This window comes from Periplaneta americana, chromosome 14 (assembly GCF_040183065.1).
Source record: "Periplaneta americana isolate PAMFEO1 chromosome 14, P.americana_PAMFEO1_priV1, whole genome shotgun sequence".
Classification (NCBI taxonomy): Eukaryota; Metazoa; Arthropoda; class Insecta; order Blattodea; family Blattidae; genus Periplaneta; species Periplaneta americana.
Window position 1 is genome coordinate 90964198 of NC_091130.1, and position 16612 is coordinate 90980809.

Here is a 16612-nt window from a genome sequence, read left to right on the forward strand (position 1 = left end):
TATCTGGGAAAACTTCCACTACATTTCTCAATGGGAACATCAGTGATACATCACTTCAACAGGTGCAACAAAAGTTTGGAAGGAGGAGGAAGTTTCAGCTTCTTTTTATTAAAACAGATGAGTAAATGATGTTTTATCAATATATATTTTACATCAGTGGTGGGCAGGTTGTGCAAATGTGATGTTAGAATAAGGTCAGACCACAGTCTACTATATACAGTCACAAAGCTTGAGTTTTGAGGGTGCTAGAAACAATAGACTGTGACGGTACTATTTTGCATTGCCTGTAATGAGGCGATATTAGCGATCCTAGTGGTGAGCCACTATTTAATGTTTGCATATTTACTACATATTGAGCTTCGCGACTGTATATACTAGACTGTAGTCAGACTGTATGAGCACATGAAAAGGAACACCAGCGCACAGCTTGTTTATTTCTGTAACAGCTTATATACTAGAAGTGGTTAATTTCGGAATTAATGTATACCTGGTCACTGCTCATATACTGGAGTGAGTGCACACATTATGACAGAGATGCAGAATTTCATTCGTCAAAGATCATTAAGACATACAATATTTATCCACTGCAAGATACTCCAGCATGATAGAATGTTCTATTTACAGCATCATTACTCAGCGTTGTGCCAATGTATATAAAAAAAATATAAGGGAGTTCATCAGCAAGTGCTAATATAACAAATGAAAGATAAGCTGTTAACTGAATCTAACGAACATACTGTCGTAAATCAGTCATAATCTTAGGCTATAGAATTTCACTGGAGAGTGCAAAGAAGATGTGTACCTTTGCCAATAGAGAATTTGTCAAACATATTTGTAATATGGCAGCAGAGAAACTCTTCCTTAACAAGGTAGATGAATGCATCTCCGAGAATATTGTTGCTGTTGTTAAATAAGGCTGAGTTCAGAATTAGGCTTTTGGGTATTCCGTGTCCTGCAACTTGACATTTCCGACATTTCAGTCATCCGGATTAGCCTAGTGTAACGAGTCTAATACAGTAGCTGACCCCTCTGGTCTTACCTGTCTGTCCTGATGAAGGAACCTGTAAGTAGTTCTGAAACATTCGAAATGTCAAGTTCCAAAACACAGTGGAATACCCAAAAGTCTAATAACTCATATAATGCTGAGTTCTTAGCAATAAAGCCATTAACTCTCTTGCTCTACAATATTTCTCACATGCAGTGGGTTTACAGGAAAGGGCAGGGCATCACTGAAGATGATTCTGAAGCAATTCTTCCTGAAGACTGCACAATGGACAAAATTCTGAAGAATAATTCCAATTTTGTTCGATTGTTTTGACTCAGAGTTATGCCCTGTGAGTAATCGAAAGAATGCAACTGTACTTTTCCTTGGATTCTCAGGAAAATTATATATATTTGCACAATGAGACACTCCACATCTACTTTAAATCACAGCCCTATTTTCGAGATCCCGAAACTAATGAAGGACAGAATACACACTACTTTACAAACAAATGACTCACGACTATACAATGTCGTGTATTATGGCCACACAGGTTGGATACATACTCAAACTGAAAAAAAGTATGTTTCACATTCAATACACGACTGGTAAAATTTCTGTACACCACATGGACAATTAACAAAATTTAAGCCGAGTCTGTAGCTCGCTGCTAATGCACACTCGTTCGATCCCCAGTCTGGTCATGATAGAATTTGTGGTGGACAAAGCAGTCTTGTGGAACATTTTTCTCGGAGTACTCACATTTATTTCTTTCATTCCACCAACATGCTCCATTTCTCCCTTATTTCATCTGTCATCTGCGATTATTAAAAATAGGCAGGGATGACGTCTACAGGGCAGTAAGGTTCTCTGTACTGACACAGACATTGAGCTCCAGAGCCTGCAGTTTATCATATACTCGTCTGCAGGATGGGACCTGGATCCATCTGGGTGACAGGATGGCCCGCCTGTCAGCATCTTATTTACAATTGTCACCTGGCCTATCTGTCGGACCGGGACAATAATTGTATATATGGCACACGAGTGAATGTGAAGCTATGACCGCGTGTATGGCTAGAATGCTAGCATGTTGACCTTCCAGGTGGCTCGGGTTCGATTTCTGGTCAGGTCTGGGTGGAATATGTGGTGGACAAAACAGATGTTTCTAGGTTACTCCCATTTCAACCCTTTCCTTCCACGAACAGACTCCATTTCTCCCTCTTTTCATCTAATAGTAGTTAAAATTAGACTAGAATGAAGTCTTGGGGGTAGTACGGGTCTCTGTACTCATATATGATTTCAGGACTTTGCGATCCAGGGCCTAGGCTTTATCATATACTCATTTAAGAATGGAACTCTGTCCGAAACAGGTTAACCTGCCTGTCAGCATGTGCTTTATGTTGCCACCTAGGCCACCTGTAGGAATGGAACAATAACATACAGGGCACACAATGGGCCAACATGAACCTCAGTACATGGACATATCTCAGGTTCGGTCCTCAAAAGCCTACACAATTCAAGTCTCTCAAAATTTATACGACATATTTGACATCACGTTGATTCATTCAGAGGTCTTTCACTGCAAACACAGCATTCTCCAATCTTTCATATTTTCCGCCTACCTCTTAATTTCCATGTATCTTAATGCTGCTTATCATCTGATATCTTCTTTTGCATGTATTGAACTGAAATCTGTTGCCAAGAGCAACTTTTACTCACTTAATCTACATACTTCCAGGAACATGCCTGACTAGAGCATAATGTTCTCGAGATGAATCTTTGGTCCTGTCATGATGAATAGTGATGATGGACTTCATATTGAGTAAGCAGATATTGCAAAGGGTTTTTCTTGGGGTATTCTAGTTTCTCTAAATCATTTCACTAACACTCCCCACCTCCCTCTCATTTCATCTATCATCTGCAGTAGTAAAAATAGGCTGGTATGAAATTTTGGGGGTTGTACGAGTTTCCGATATAGGAAGGACTAGAGGCTCCAGGCCACTGGGGCTTACTGAGTTATTCGTTTGTGAAATGGAACCTGGCTCTATCAGGGGCTGAAACAGAATGGCCCACCTGTCAGCGTCGGATTCACGAATATCATCCAGGTCACTTTGCATATACAGGGCGCACAATGGGCCAAAGTATGCCAGAGTGTATGGATCCATCCCGGATCTAGTTCTCGAAAAGCCAAGCCAATATGGATAGTGGTGGCATGTGAAAGGAATCAATGGTGAGGTATTCTATGATATTAATTCTCTAAAGGAGGAAGGCAAAACCTATCGTGATGTTCTGCTAAGAGAACTTTTATACTGAGCAGGACACAGTCTCAACCCGCACCAACTGACCAATTCACTACAACAAGATTCGTTGAGTTTCCAGGTTTCAATCAGGAAATTCCACTTGTCCGTAGACCAATTGGTGGTCAGGGAAATGATATGGAATTGAGATAAATCAGAATGATGTTGATGCTTAATGTGTGGAAATGGAAGAAGGCCGAGAAAACCTATAATTACGAACTTGTCTGCAATAAGACAAGTGTCACTATGGATTTTTCAATGAAAAACCCCAGGCCTCATCGGGACTCGAATCAGGACTGCTTATATGACAGGGAGAAGGTAGACTTATAGCTATGACATAAATTTTAATTCCACTACTGCTTTAGATAGCCTATCATATTCGTAAATTTCCTGAAGTTCGATTTTTCCATGATATACAAGTTTGAGAATAATACATATATTCAACTAATCATAAAGATATTGGAATTTTATATCTCATTTTTATAATAATAATTCACATTACAAAAAAAATGTATGAAAGACTTTTAAATTATTATACTGCCATCACTGATTAATTTTTACTGTATATTTAAATTATGGGCGTATGTAGGTGTGTGTGTGTGTGTGTGTGTGTGTGTGTGTGCGTGTGTTTCAGACCACCCGTATCAGGCTTTTCTCTCGAAAACTATATGATACTGGTTGTTCATAAAAAAATTTTGATAACCGAAACCTATTTAAAGAATCGATTGGTGGTAGTACCATTTCCCGTAACAAACCGGAAGTAGGGGCACCTGTGGTCAACATCAAAATTTCAAATGAGAACATGGTCATTGAAGGTAACATTGGAAACTACTTTTAAAAAGAAACAACTTTTACTGAAACTTTTTTTTCTAACTTTTATTGTTTACTCACAAAGCAACAAAAATGGTATCTTCTGAGAAATGCTGTACGTTGTTAATGTACGTACACTTCTCACAGTAATTGTTCAAAATGTCAGCCAACCTGTGCTAAACAATGTTCTGATCTCCTACTAACAACCGTGATTGCATGGAGCACTTCAGCACACCTGAGAGACCAACAGGCTTCTCTAATTCTTTGTTTCATGTCTTCTCTAGTTGTTGGACGCAACTGGTAGACCATGTCTTCAATTCTCCCCACAAGAAGAAGTCATTTGGAGCGAAGTCAGGAGATAGGGGCAGCCAAGCTATTGGTCCTCCTCGTCCAATCTACTGTAGAGGAAATAACTGGTTAATAACTCGTAGAGCCCTACGTGAAAAGTGAGCCATACAGCCGTACTGCTGAAGCCACATCATTAACCGAAGTGCAAGGGAACATCATGACGCAAAATGTTTCGGAGAAAGCATACATACATTACGCCATTCAAGTTCTCCTCAAAAAAAAGTACGGTCCTATGACTCAGCATCCGAGGAGGACACACCATGTGTTCAGGTTTCACACATACTGGTAATCCACTTCACGTAGCCAGTGTGGATTAACCGAAGACCAATAATGGGCATTGTATTGATTCACCTGACCATTACTTTTGAAAGTTGCCTTGCCTCATCAGTCCACAGAATTCTGAGCTCGAAATCACAGTCAATGTTTAGAAACCAGTTGCAGAAATCAACACGAGTCTGGAAGTCATGTTCCTCAAGTTCCTGATGAAGATAAATATGGTATGGATGAAATTTGTTGTCTTTGACAATTCTAAACACTGTACTATAGTGCAATCCTGAGTCACGGGCAATCATTCTGGTGGAGTCAAGAGGATTAACTGTCATCACATTGAGGACATCGGCAGCTTTCTCTCATTCCTCACAGATTATTCGATATGCTCACCCTTGTTGTGTTTCGGTTGCACCAGATCGTTAGTATGCACACGCTTTGCAAGACACTGGAAAACATTGTACAAATGATGGCACGCAATGGATATCTCTCTGTGTAAACATGTGCTGCTTCTCTGCAATTCCGATGACATTCTCGAAGTATCATCAACACCTTGAAAGCATATTCATTTGTGAATGGAACTTTCCAAATAGCAAATCCAAAGGGACATGTCACATGGATGAATAAACAAAATTCACTGTTACTATGCAAAATAAAAGACAGTGGAAAGTGACTTGGTATCAAGACCTACAGTGTTTACAATTATACTGTACCTACTACTGGTACAGTACATACACAAACAACATACAGCATTTCTCAAAAGATACCATTTTTGTTTTATTTTTTTTTATTGGGTTATTTTACGACACTATAAACATCTGATAGTGTCTGAATGAAATGGAGATGATAATGCTGGTGAAATGAGTCCGGTGTCCTGCACCGAAAGTTACCCAGCATTTGCTCGTATTGGGTTGAGGGAAAACCCCGGAAAAATCCTCAACCAGGTAACTTGCCCCGACCGGGATTTGAACCCAGGCCACTGTGTTTTACTGCCAGACGCACTGACCATTACTCCAATGGTGTGGACTACCATTTTTATTGCTTTGTGAGTAAACAATAGAAGTTAAAAAAAAAAGTTTCACTAAAAGTTGTTTCTTTTCAAAAGTAGTTTCCAATGGTACCTTCAAATGACCTATGTTCTCAGTTGAAATTTCGAAGATGACCATAGGTACCCCAACTTCCGGTTTGCTATGGGAAATGGTACTACCACCAATTGATTCTTTACACAGGTTTTGGTTATCAAAATTTTTTTATGAACAACCAGTACCATATAGTTTTCGAGAAAAAACCCTGATATGGGTGGTCTGAAACACTAGGTATATATATGATTCCCCTATGATATTCTCCTCGCCCTAGGGCTGCTGAGCTCAGTCCCATACTATAAACAAAAAAGGAGATTTGCAATTTATTGAAAAGGAAATTAAATGCTCGCGCAATATTTAATAAGACTATATTACAAATAGAGTGAATACATTTTTTATCAGTTATCTAGTTATCACATGAAAATTTTATTGCGGAATTTCAATGCTAAAGGAAGACGAGAGGATAATTTTAAACTGACTATTGTAAAAAAAAGAGCCTACACATAACTAGTAATGATAATGGAGTTAGGTTAGTCAACTTTGCAACATTAAAAAATGTAATTGTCGAAAGTACAACATTCCTCAATAAGGATATACATAAATGGATGGTCTTATGCCAAAGTGAACTAAGCGGTATTTTGATAAAAACTGCGATATGTTACATGCAAAAATCGAATTATTTTCTTCTGCCAAAGTGAACCAAGTAATTTCTGAACTCTACCTTACGTTATTCAACTATTTTTCTTTGGCGTAAGGTTGGTAGCATTCTTCCAAACAGTGGACATCTTTTTAAAGCAGACCTCTTAAAAAGTCCCTGTGCATATACACACATTCTTATGGAACAAAAAATTCCTAATAGCATACATTCTTAACAATGGATGAGGACAGTCTCAAAAAGCAATTTTTTTGTGTGATTAACTTTTGAATAACCGACAGGCAAACTAAACTCTTTCTTTTACGAGATACATATCCAAGCTAAAATGTAAAAGACTGCAAACAAATTTTATAATAATTCTTCTTTTAAAGCAAAATGGATGTACAGTAAAGTTTGTGTTATTATAAGTTAAAATGCACAAAGATTGCAAGACAAAAAAAAAAACTGTATATTTCTTTTAATGTACAGTACAGTTAATATTACTATATTATGTTCAGAACAGTGTTCAATTTTCAAAACTTTGCACAGTAATACCTTGCATTATGTGGGAATAATGAAATAAATGTAGTCTGTTATTGGGAAGTTTCACTATAATTAGGCACTATTGAAAAGAGGACCCTTACCGCCTTCATCTGCTTCGTCATCAGATTCCTCCACTTCTACATCTGGACCTTCCATGCTTCCTTCACAACCATATTTTGCTAGAAGATCTTCAATACTCATTTCATTCTCAGCCTGTATAAAATTAATGAAAAATATAAACAATTAACACCAACTTAGCAACACAAGTTGAAGGAAAAACATGTTAAATTAAAAAATCAGTGTCACTAAGGAGTCATTCCAGACCAAATTGGGCAAGGTTTTGACTTCATGTTTTCAAAATTAATTGAAAACTTTTTGTACGTCTTTTAATGGTAAATAAAGGATATCCGTACATTTTTGTTGGGACCAAACTTCATTGTTTTGGAATTTATACAACACGAAAATTCTCGAAAAAGTGCGAGTACTAATTTATATAAATGTTCATTTCTCCCATTATGTTTTAACATATGAAATCGAGATTAGTCTCATTTAGAAGGTTAAAAATCATAGTTTTAGCCTTATATTCACTTTTATTCATGTCTGTAATCTCCATACAGTACTCTCCAATTATTATATTAAATCTTAACTTCAATAATGTTATCACTAATAGAATGCAAATTCTAAAATATCAGCACATTCTCCATTTAATTCCCTTTAAGTTTGCAAAATTTCAGAGTGGGAAAGTAATAAACACACAGAGTATGAAATTACTAAATAAATGCGTGCATAGATCTCAACACAGGTTACTAGTATGCAAATCGAAGAAGTGAAACTTCACATAATAGTACACTAAAGTGATACTTCGCTATACCTGTGGAACTTCTTTCACCATATTCACTCGCATCTTATTTATAAAGAAATAAAGCTTTATAGTTAGTTAACAGCATGCCAAAATTATACAAATTAGTTAAAATGTACCAATACATATTCTCTGCAAGGTAAATCACATTCAAATTAAATGACACACAATAACTCGTTCATTTATTACTCATTTTTACATTCACACTTGACACCACTCTTTTTCTCTGAATAACTGACTACAAGAAGTATGGTATGTGAAATCTGACACCATTAGTAGAAGAAGAAAGGGAATGTAATGCTCTGTGCTGTGACAATGGAAAAACTAATGGAACAGAGAGTAAATAAGTAGTTTGAGGGTAAACAAAGAGAGAGTTTGTTCCTCTTTGTCAGTGCAGAGACAATTGGAGAATTGGAGAAGTAACAGGACAAGGGGACAGATGATGGTTTCATAAGCAGGTTTTACCTAGCAATCTTTCTATAAGCCTTTTTAATTATAATTTACATTAATGTGCAAAAGTCTTAGGCAGGAATTCAGAACCTAGAGCCTCGTATTGTACACATTTTGGAGGGGTCTAATATGCGGAAATATATGTTCTTTTAAATTTTGCTTTTAAAGTAGAGTTGCGGGGGGGGGGGGGGAGGTCTAATAAAGGAGTAAATACAGTAATTTTTTTTTTAGCTTTCTCTCCTAAAGTTGATTCAATCTATAAAAAACAAACCTATGAAAATTTTCAAACACATCAGATACAGAAAAGTCATTCCGCACAGTACCTTTTGTAAGTGTTTTACATCATATGGAACAAGGGGGAGGGGGGGGGTAATGATTTTAATAAAATGTAAATATGTTGTTGTTGTTTTCTAATGCCAGGCGTTTGACAATAAAGTCATTTGACCTCTTGCACTCCAATATTTTTCAAAGATATTATCATGACCAGCCACTGAAGCACAGATTTTGAGGTGTTCCGAATCCATTTCTTGGTTTGAGTTGCACAATGGACAGTTAGGGGACTGATATATTCCAATTCTATGCAGATGTTTGGCCAAACAATCATGGCCTGTTGCCAATCTAAATGCAGCTACAGATGATTTGCGTGGTAAATCGGGAATTAACTGTGGATTATGATGCAGAGAGTTCCATTTTTTCCCTTGAGATTGTGTTATCAAATTTTGTTTGTTGAAGTCTAAGTATGTAGATTTAATAAATCTTTTCACAGAGTAATACGTAGATTTAGTAACAGGTCTGTAAGTAGCAGTGCTGCCCTTCTTTGCTAAAGCATCCGCATTCTCGTTTCCCAGGATTCCACAATGGGATGGTATCCATTGGAATACAATTCTTTTATTGAGTGATATTAATGAAAATGTAAATATATTACACAGGGTGATTCAGACCCCTGGTAACAGTCATTTATTTCGGAATCTAGTGCATTAAAATTTTCGAGACAAAAATATTTATTACTAAACCACATGTGAACTTTCACTTGAGCTTGATTTCATCAGGAAGTAGGGTCAGCAGCGTATCACTTTAAAATTTCAAATGAGAGTTGGGGTCAAATAGGTACCATTTGATAGAGATCTTCAAAACAAACAACTTCCATAGGAAACGTTTTTATTAATTCCTACTCTTTCAATGAGAAAACGTATGAAAAGACAATGGCTGATTACGGACCAACCGTTAGTCATTAATTTCGAAAACTAGTGCATTAAAATTTTAGAGACAAAAATATTTATAACTAAACCACCTGTGAACTTTCACTTGACCTCGATTTCATCAATCAATCAGCCTTAACAGGAAATAGGGTCAGTGGCATATCACTTTCAAATTTCAAATGGGAATCGTGGTCAAATAGAGTATCACTTGATACAACTCTTCAAAACAAACAACTTTCATAGAAAACATTTTTATCAATTACTACTCCTTCAACGAGAAAACGTACAAAAAACAATGCCATCAATATTGAGAAATGTTACAACACGAAAATGTAAACAAGACAATTAATGATGACACGTTACTGAAACACTGGACAATTCCATTAATTTTTATAAATGTTCAAACTGTCTGGAATTCTGAGCAGCCCACACACGTACTTTCTTCTAACACTGTCAGTGACTCCTAACACTTCGGCGTAGTCAAGTGACTGGCAGGTCTCTCGGATTCACTGTTTTATGTCATCTCTTGTTGTGGAACAATCTTGATGTTTTTTTAACCACCCCCAAAAATAGAAATCCAAAGGATTCAAATCAGGAGATAGTGCTGGCCATGCCACAGAACCACATCTCCCAATCCATCGCTCAGGGAAGAGCTGATTGGCTATATCACGTACCACCAAAGAGAAATGAGCTGGGTAACCATCCTGCTGAAGCCACATTACTGCTCGTGTTGCCAATGGTACATCTTCCAAAAGCTGGTTGAGGTTGTTCTTCAGGAAATCAGCATACATGATACTGTGTGCGCGCCAGCTCTTAAACCGTGAGGTATGAGGAAGTGGGGAAAGGGGGCATATGACTCAGCCAGGCCAGCTAAGGAGTCTGCATGAATGTTCCCTCCGTAGTACAAACATTAACTCTCTCGCTTATCGGTTTCACGCCGCGCCACATTCCTGCCGCGTTATATATATTTAGCCTAGTATTAGTACAGTCTTACGTCATCACCCGCTTATTGCTTCCACGCTGCATTCCTGCCACAGTTTAAGAGCTGGCGCGCAGACAGTACTATTCACAGCACCTTCAAAGAAATAAGGTCCGATGATTTGGTATCCGAAGATGCCATACCAGACATTGACACTCCACCTATTCTGATTGTCCACTTCTCTCAGCCAGAGAGGATTGACTTGAGACCAATATTGAGCTTTATGGATATTGACATCCCCATTGCTCTTGAATGTCACTTCATCTGTGCAAAGAATCCTGCGGTGAAACTGACGGTTTTTACCTGACAATCAATTGCAGAAAACCACAAAACTCTGAAAATCTTCTCCTTCAAGCTGCTGGTGCATATTCATGTGGTATGGATGGTATTTATTGCCATTCAGAACTCTCCACACATTTGTCTGACTAATTTCAGATTTCCTAGCAATTCGCCTGGTCAAGTCATGAGGATTGACAAGAATGGCAGCAATGACATCAGCTGATCTCTCGTCTTGCACAGGTCGCCTGTTACATCTATTTTGATTATGGTTAGGCTGCAGCCATCCAGTTGCTTGTACACGAGCAGCAAGACACATGAAAACAATGAAAGACGGACGAGCACTTTGCGGGTACAGACGCTCAGCAGCCCGGAAGTTTCTATGAGATTCGCCATTATCAACATATCAAAACATTCTTGATTTGTGTAAACCATTACTGTTTGTAGTACGTACAAGGTATTTGTAATCACTCTTAACTTTTAAGTACTCATTTTATTAGCCACAAAAGTAATTGCAAAACTTGAAAAATGTACATACGTAGGTACAGAGAAAACAAAACACTTTCTTCTTAATGTAGGCCTACATTGTTGGGCAATTCCATCTGTGCTTATTACCGGCTAAGTGTATTGTACATGTTGTACATGTAGACCTGGCCGTTTGTACTGTAGATACCGGTACTGTATTGCGGTGACTAAAGGAAACGCTGCTGGGTGAGCAGAGAGGAAGGTGGTAATTTACTTGTATTTATCTCTCGACGGTGCTGCCAGCCACCAGGTCTACACTCAGCCAGGTAATTGTGCGTGTGTACTAGGTCAACATTAAATGGACTTGTCTTGTTAATATTTTCTTCTTGTAATATTTTTCAATATTGATGGCACTGCCTTCTCATATGTTTTCTCAGTGAAAGAGTAGAAATTAATAAAAACGTTCCCCATGAAAGTCGTTTGTTTTGAAGAGCTCTATCAAATGGTACCCTATTTGACCCAACTCCCATTTGAAATTTGAAAGTGATATTGCCACTGACCGTACTTCCTATTACGGCCGATTGATGAAATCAAGCTCAAGTGAAAGTTCACATATGGTTTATTTATAAATATTTTTTGTCTCGAAACTTTTAATGCACTAGTTTGCGAAATAAATGACTTACGGTTGGTCCAAATCACACATTGCCTTTTCGTACGTTTTCGCATTGAAAGAGTAGGAATTAAAAAAATGTTTCCTATGAAAGTTGTTTGTTTTGAAGAGCTCTGTCAAATGGTACCTTATTTGACCCCAACTCCCATTTGAAATATTAAAGTAATACGCCACTGACCCTACTTCCTGTTAGGGCTGATTGATGAAATCAAGCTCAAGTGAAAGTTCACGTGTGGTTTAGTAATAAATATTTTTGTCTCAAAAATTTTAATGCACTAGTTTCCGAAATAAATGACTGTTATGGATGGTCTGAATCACCCTGTATAAGTAAGTTATTCTCGCACTTACTCGTAAATCCAGTTTTGCTATTCGATTATTAGAGAAGAGCACACTAGCACAGCTCGATTCAATGTTATTGGCCCTTGTCCTTGCTTGTTTGACTAGTGAGCAAGCTGTGTGTAGCGTTATAATAAAGAAATTTAATCAAAAACGTGCATAGGAGGGGAAAAGCGAAGATAAAGAATGAAAATAATATCTATACTTGTGCTGAGGGACACTCATCATGACATTGTTAGTCTTTTCATCACTGTCAGTCTATTTTGCACTTTCTTTGTAACATTTTCAATATGCTTTTCCCATGTAAGTTTTGAGTCCATTGTCACACTGAGGTAAGTGTAAGCTTCAGTTTCTTCTAAGGATTTGTTATTAAATGTGAGTAGGACTCTGGGTTTAGAGTGGCAAAGAGTAAAAACTTGGTATTTTGGTTTCAGGCAAGTTGATTTCCATCTCATTTTCAAAGCACTAATCTTATAATTTCAGTAGAGCTTTGTTCATTTCTGTTGACAGATGCATATGTTTCTTTTGTGGTGCTGATGTCCACATTACGAGATCATTGACATACAGTGCACATTTAACATTTTTTGTTTTAACTCGGATGGTAAATCATTGATGAAAATATTAAAAAGTGTGGGACTAGATATTGCCCCTTGTTGAAGGCCTTTGCGAGTTTGTCTATATTTTGATAGGTATTCATTGAATTTTGTTGCACAAAATCTTCGATTCAAAAAATTGTAGAACCAGTTTAGCATTTTATGATGTATTCCAATATCAGACATTTTTTCCAATTGTTTGAGTTGAGGTAAAGAAACATAAGCACTTTTGAAATCGACATAAACAGCCAATATTGTTTGTTGCTTGTCCAGACAGTCTTTAATTTCTTGGCTAACCCTATTAATTTGTTGTGAAGTTGACTGATATTTTCTAAATCCTGCCTGTTCTTTGCCTATTATGTTTTTTGAGTATCCAAATTCCAGATGAGACGATTGCAAACCATTCTTTCAATTACTTTAGCTAGTGTACTGATAAATGATATAGGTTGGAAGCTTTCAATTTGATTTCGTGACTTATTTGTTTTAAGAACAGAGACAATAACAGCTTTTTTCCACATTACTGATATTATGGATGTATTTCACATTAAGTTGAAGATGTCTATACATTTCCTAAGAGTGACTGTGCCAAAATGTTTAATCATTTCTACAGATATTTCATCTGGATCTGGAATCTTCTTGGATTGTAATTGAGCAATGGCTTTTTGAAGCTCATTCATATTAGATATGGTGTGTAAAGTATCATTTGTTTTACTTTTGAATTTATCCTTAACATTCCTCTTAAGGAACTTCTTGTTATTTGATCTTGACTTGGAGGAAAGTAAAAAATTTATTAAAAGCATCTGCTATGTATTTAGCATCTATTAAAGTTTTCCCTTTGTATACAACAGGTGGTATTTTTGTGCTTTTCTTTTTATTATTTAATGAAGCAAGGAAATTGTGTACTTTTCCACTATCTGTTTTGTAATCAATGTTATCCAAAAATATTTCAAAAGACTGTTTTTTTTTTTTTCTTTTGCATACATTACTTCCTTACTAAGATTTGCTGCTGCTTTCCTCCAATCTGGACTGCCATTAATGTTTTTAGTCTTCTCAGCTTTTTCCCTTGCGTTTTCTGGTTTAGGACAGGTGTAATGAGCCAAACGGAGTAGGAAAATCCTCTAGGCATACCTATCAGCCCTGATGATGAAATCTCTCTGTAGTTTCGAAACACTGGAAATACCAAGCAGTGCTGAATTCAGACTTCATTCCTGGGGGGATTTATACTATACCAGAAGGGGGGAACCAACAGCACAGGAACAATAATTCAGAACTTACCTAGTAACACCTGAAGTAGTCTATGTAAAATGGGACATAGAAAAATGGGGTTGATTGAAGAAATGAAGCTCTTACTCGTTTATAGTTGTTTTAAATACTAATAAATGTTAATACTTATGTGCATTAATACTCTTATGTAAAACGTAAATATGAATAGGTAACTAACCTGTGTAAAACTGTCACATAAAGCTGGTGTCAAATGTTCTCTTATCTAAATTATATTACTTAAACAAACAAAAAATCTGAAATCTTCAGAAGTTAACATCCTATAATTCGTGGGGGTGGCGGGGGAGATTCCAACTTCGACCACTCCCTGAATTCATCACTGTATTGTCAAGTTTCAGGACATGGTGGAATACTGAAAAGCCTAATTGTGATCTCGAGAACTGGTTGCAGTCTTCATGTAACTCAGCAGCCACACAGACATTACTGAAGAGTTTCTCTGCTGTGGACTAATCTTTTGTTAATGAAAAACCATTTAATGAGTTAGTGTACTGGGTGACCATTGTATTCAAAATTACAGACCAAATAGATCAGCAAATCTGCATCATCTTTTGCTAAATACTTCGACATTTGTCTGCAGAAATTATTTAAATGAATAAAGGCCTTTCAGGGATGACTCAAGGAGTGAAACCAAAGTAAAATTGTGATACCGATGTGATCCACCTTCAAAGAAGACTATTAATTAACAAGCAGTATGTAAATATCATATAAACCACCCCTGAATTTAAGCCGCACCTACATTTCTAGGTTAATTTTTGGGAAGAAAAGGAAAAAGGACGTTTCAGCAACTGACTTAACCCCTCAATGATGTACTGAAATGATAGTGAAATAGGTATCAAATGGATTAAATGATGAGATTAAATTACACCCAAGCAGTGATTTTATGCAAAATTAATTTCTATAACTCAACTACAAGTTGACTGTAAAGAATAGAGAAACAAAATATGTGCACACACATATTCACTCATTCACTTGCTCACTCATTCATTCAATCACTGTCATTTTCCTCTTCTGATAAGTTTGAAACATTGTCATTGTCCCAAAGAATATCATCTTCACACCCATCAAGGTTGCTTGCTATATAGCACTTCTTGAAGCCTTTGATGATGGTTCCTGCAGAAATCCGATCCCATGCAGCTTCCATCCATTCACCTAGTTGAAAAAACTTGGTTTCTTCATCATCCCATTTGGAGTTAGTTCGTGCTTGCCATTAATTAACAAGTCAGTTTAAATTGCCTTAAGTTGTCTTTGAAAAGTATGTTCATGCATACATCAAGTACCTGCAACTGACTAGTCATTCCACCTGGTATAACAACCATATCAGTGTTCATTTTCTCGCTCAGTGTCTTTTTCACAATGTCAGTTGTATGACCCTTACAACAGGCATCCAACACAAACATTCCTCGTTCCTTCTGCAATGTTCCCACCCACCTCTTCCATACTGTTTGAAGTCAGTTTAGACTGGCAGTTTGTTGGACATAATATATCCTTTCTCTTGGCAACGAAATATAACACTTGTGGAAGGTTTCTTTTGGGCAGTTTTTCTTTTTAAAATCACACAGGGAGGCAATTTCCTGCCATCACCTAGAACACTCAGTGGTTTTTAATTTTTCATTGTCAGAAGTTTTAATTATAACAGATTTACTGCCTTTATTTTTTACAGTTGTGTTGGATGGCATGTCAAAATAAACATGTGTTTCGTCTGTGCTGCCTATCTGCCCCAATAAATAATCCTGTTTTTTTCTCAGGCCAATCACATATCTTTAGAATTCGACTAACTTTTCCATGTAGTCTCCTTGCAACTTCTGACACAATGAAGTGTGACGGTGCAGACAAAACCCATTTCTCTTCATCATGTATGTAATTCAGCCGCAGATAGCTTCAAATGATGAACATGTAATGTTCAACATTGCTGCAACTTCCAATGCTTTCAGTTTTATTTCTTCATACGAAACAGACAGTTTATCCTTCCATAAATTTCGAACATATTCACACACGTTATTTTCGACTTCATCGTATCGTCCAGATTGAAAACTTGCAATTGTGATATGAGCACCCTAACTGTATCTTCATTTTTCTCCAGTGGCAAATACTGACTCGTCAATGCTGTATTTACAGGCAGCTTCTCTTGTTTGTTTCTTCAGCACGCTTAATCATCATAAGTTTAAAATTTGCATCGTAAGCATTTCACTGATGAGTAGAAACTTGCACAGAAAATGTGACTCTTGTTTCGAGAATATTTCTCATTTTGATGCAATAGGTGTAATAACAGGATAGATTTTATCGCGAACACATGTATATAACCGAACATGTGAGATAATATAAAGTAATCAAACAAAACATGGATGGAAGACACTGTTTCCATTGAGATGTATCTCGATACTCTCTCATTTCAAACCCATGTGATAATTGATACATTCACAGGAAATTAATTCTCAGAGCGTAACATCGATTGTAGTATCACCATAGACTCCTACAGTTAAAGGTATCCATAGGATGCACTGCTAGGAACAACTCCAGTGATTTAGCAGTTCAAGTTGTATG

The 16612-nt window shown here is 36.9% G+C and overlaps 1 protein-coding gene across 5 annotated transcripts in view; it reads right to left on the reverse strand.

Annotated features, from left to right (window-relative positions):
• The window catches only part of dom (domino helicase), a 689640-nt gene that overhangs the window by 513340 nt on the left and 159688 nt on the right, over window positions 1-16612 (reverse strand). For all 5 annotated transcript variants that reach the window (XM_069845730.1, XM_069845733.1, XM_069845731.1 and 2 more), the window contains one exon: window positions 7065-7176. In XM_069845730.1, the coding sequence (XP_069701831.1) occupies window positions 7065-7176 (112 nt within the window). The remainder of the gene's footprint in view (window positions 1-7064; window positions 7177-16612) is intronic.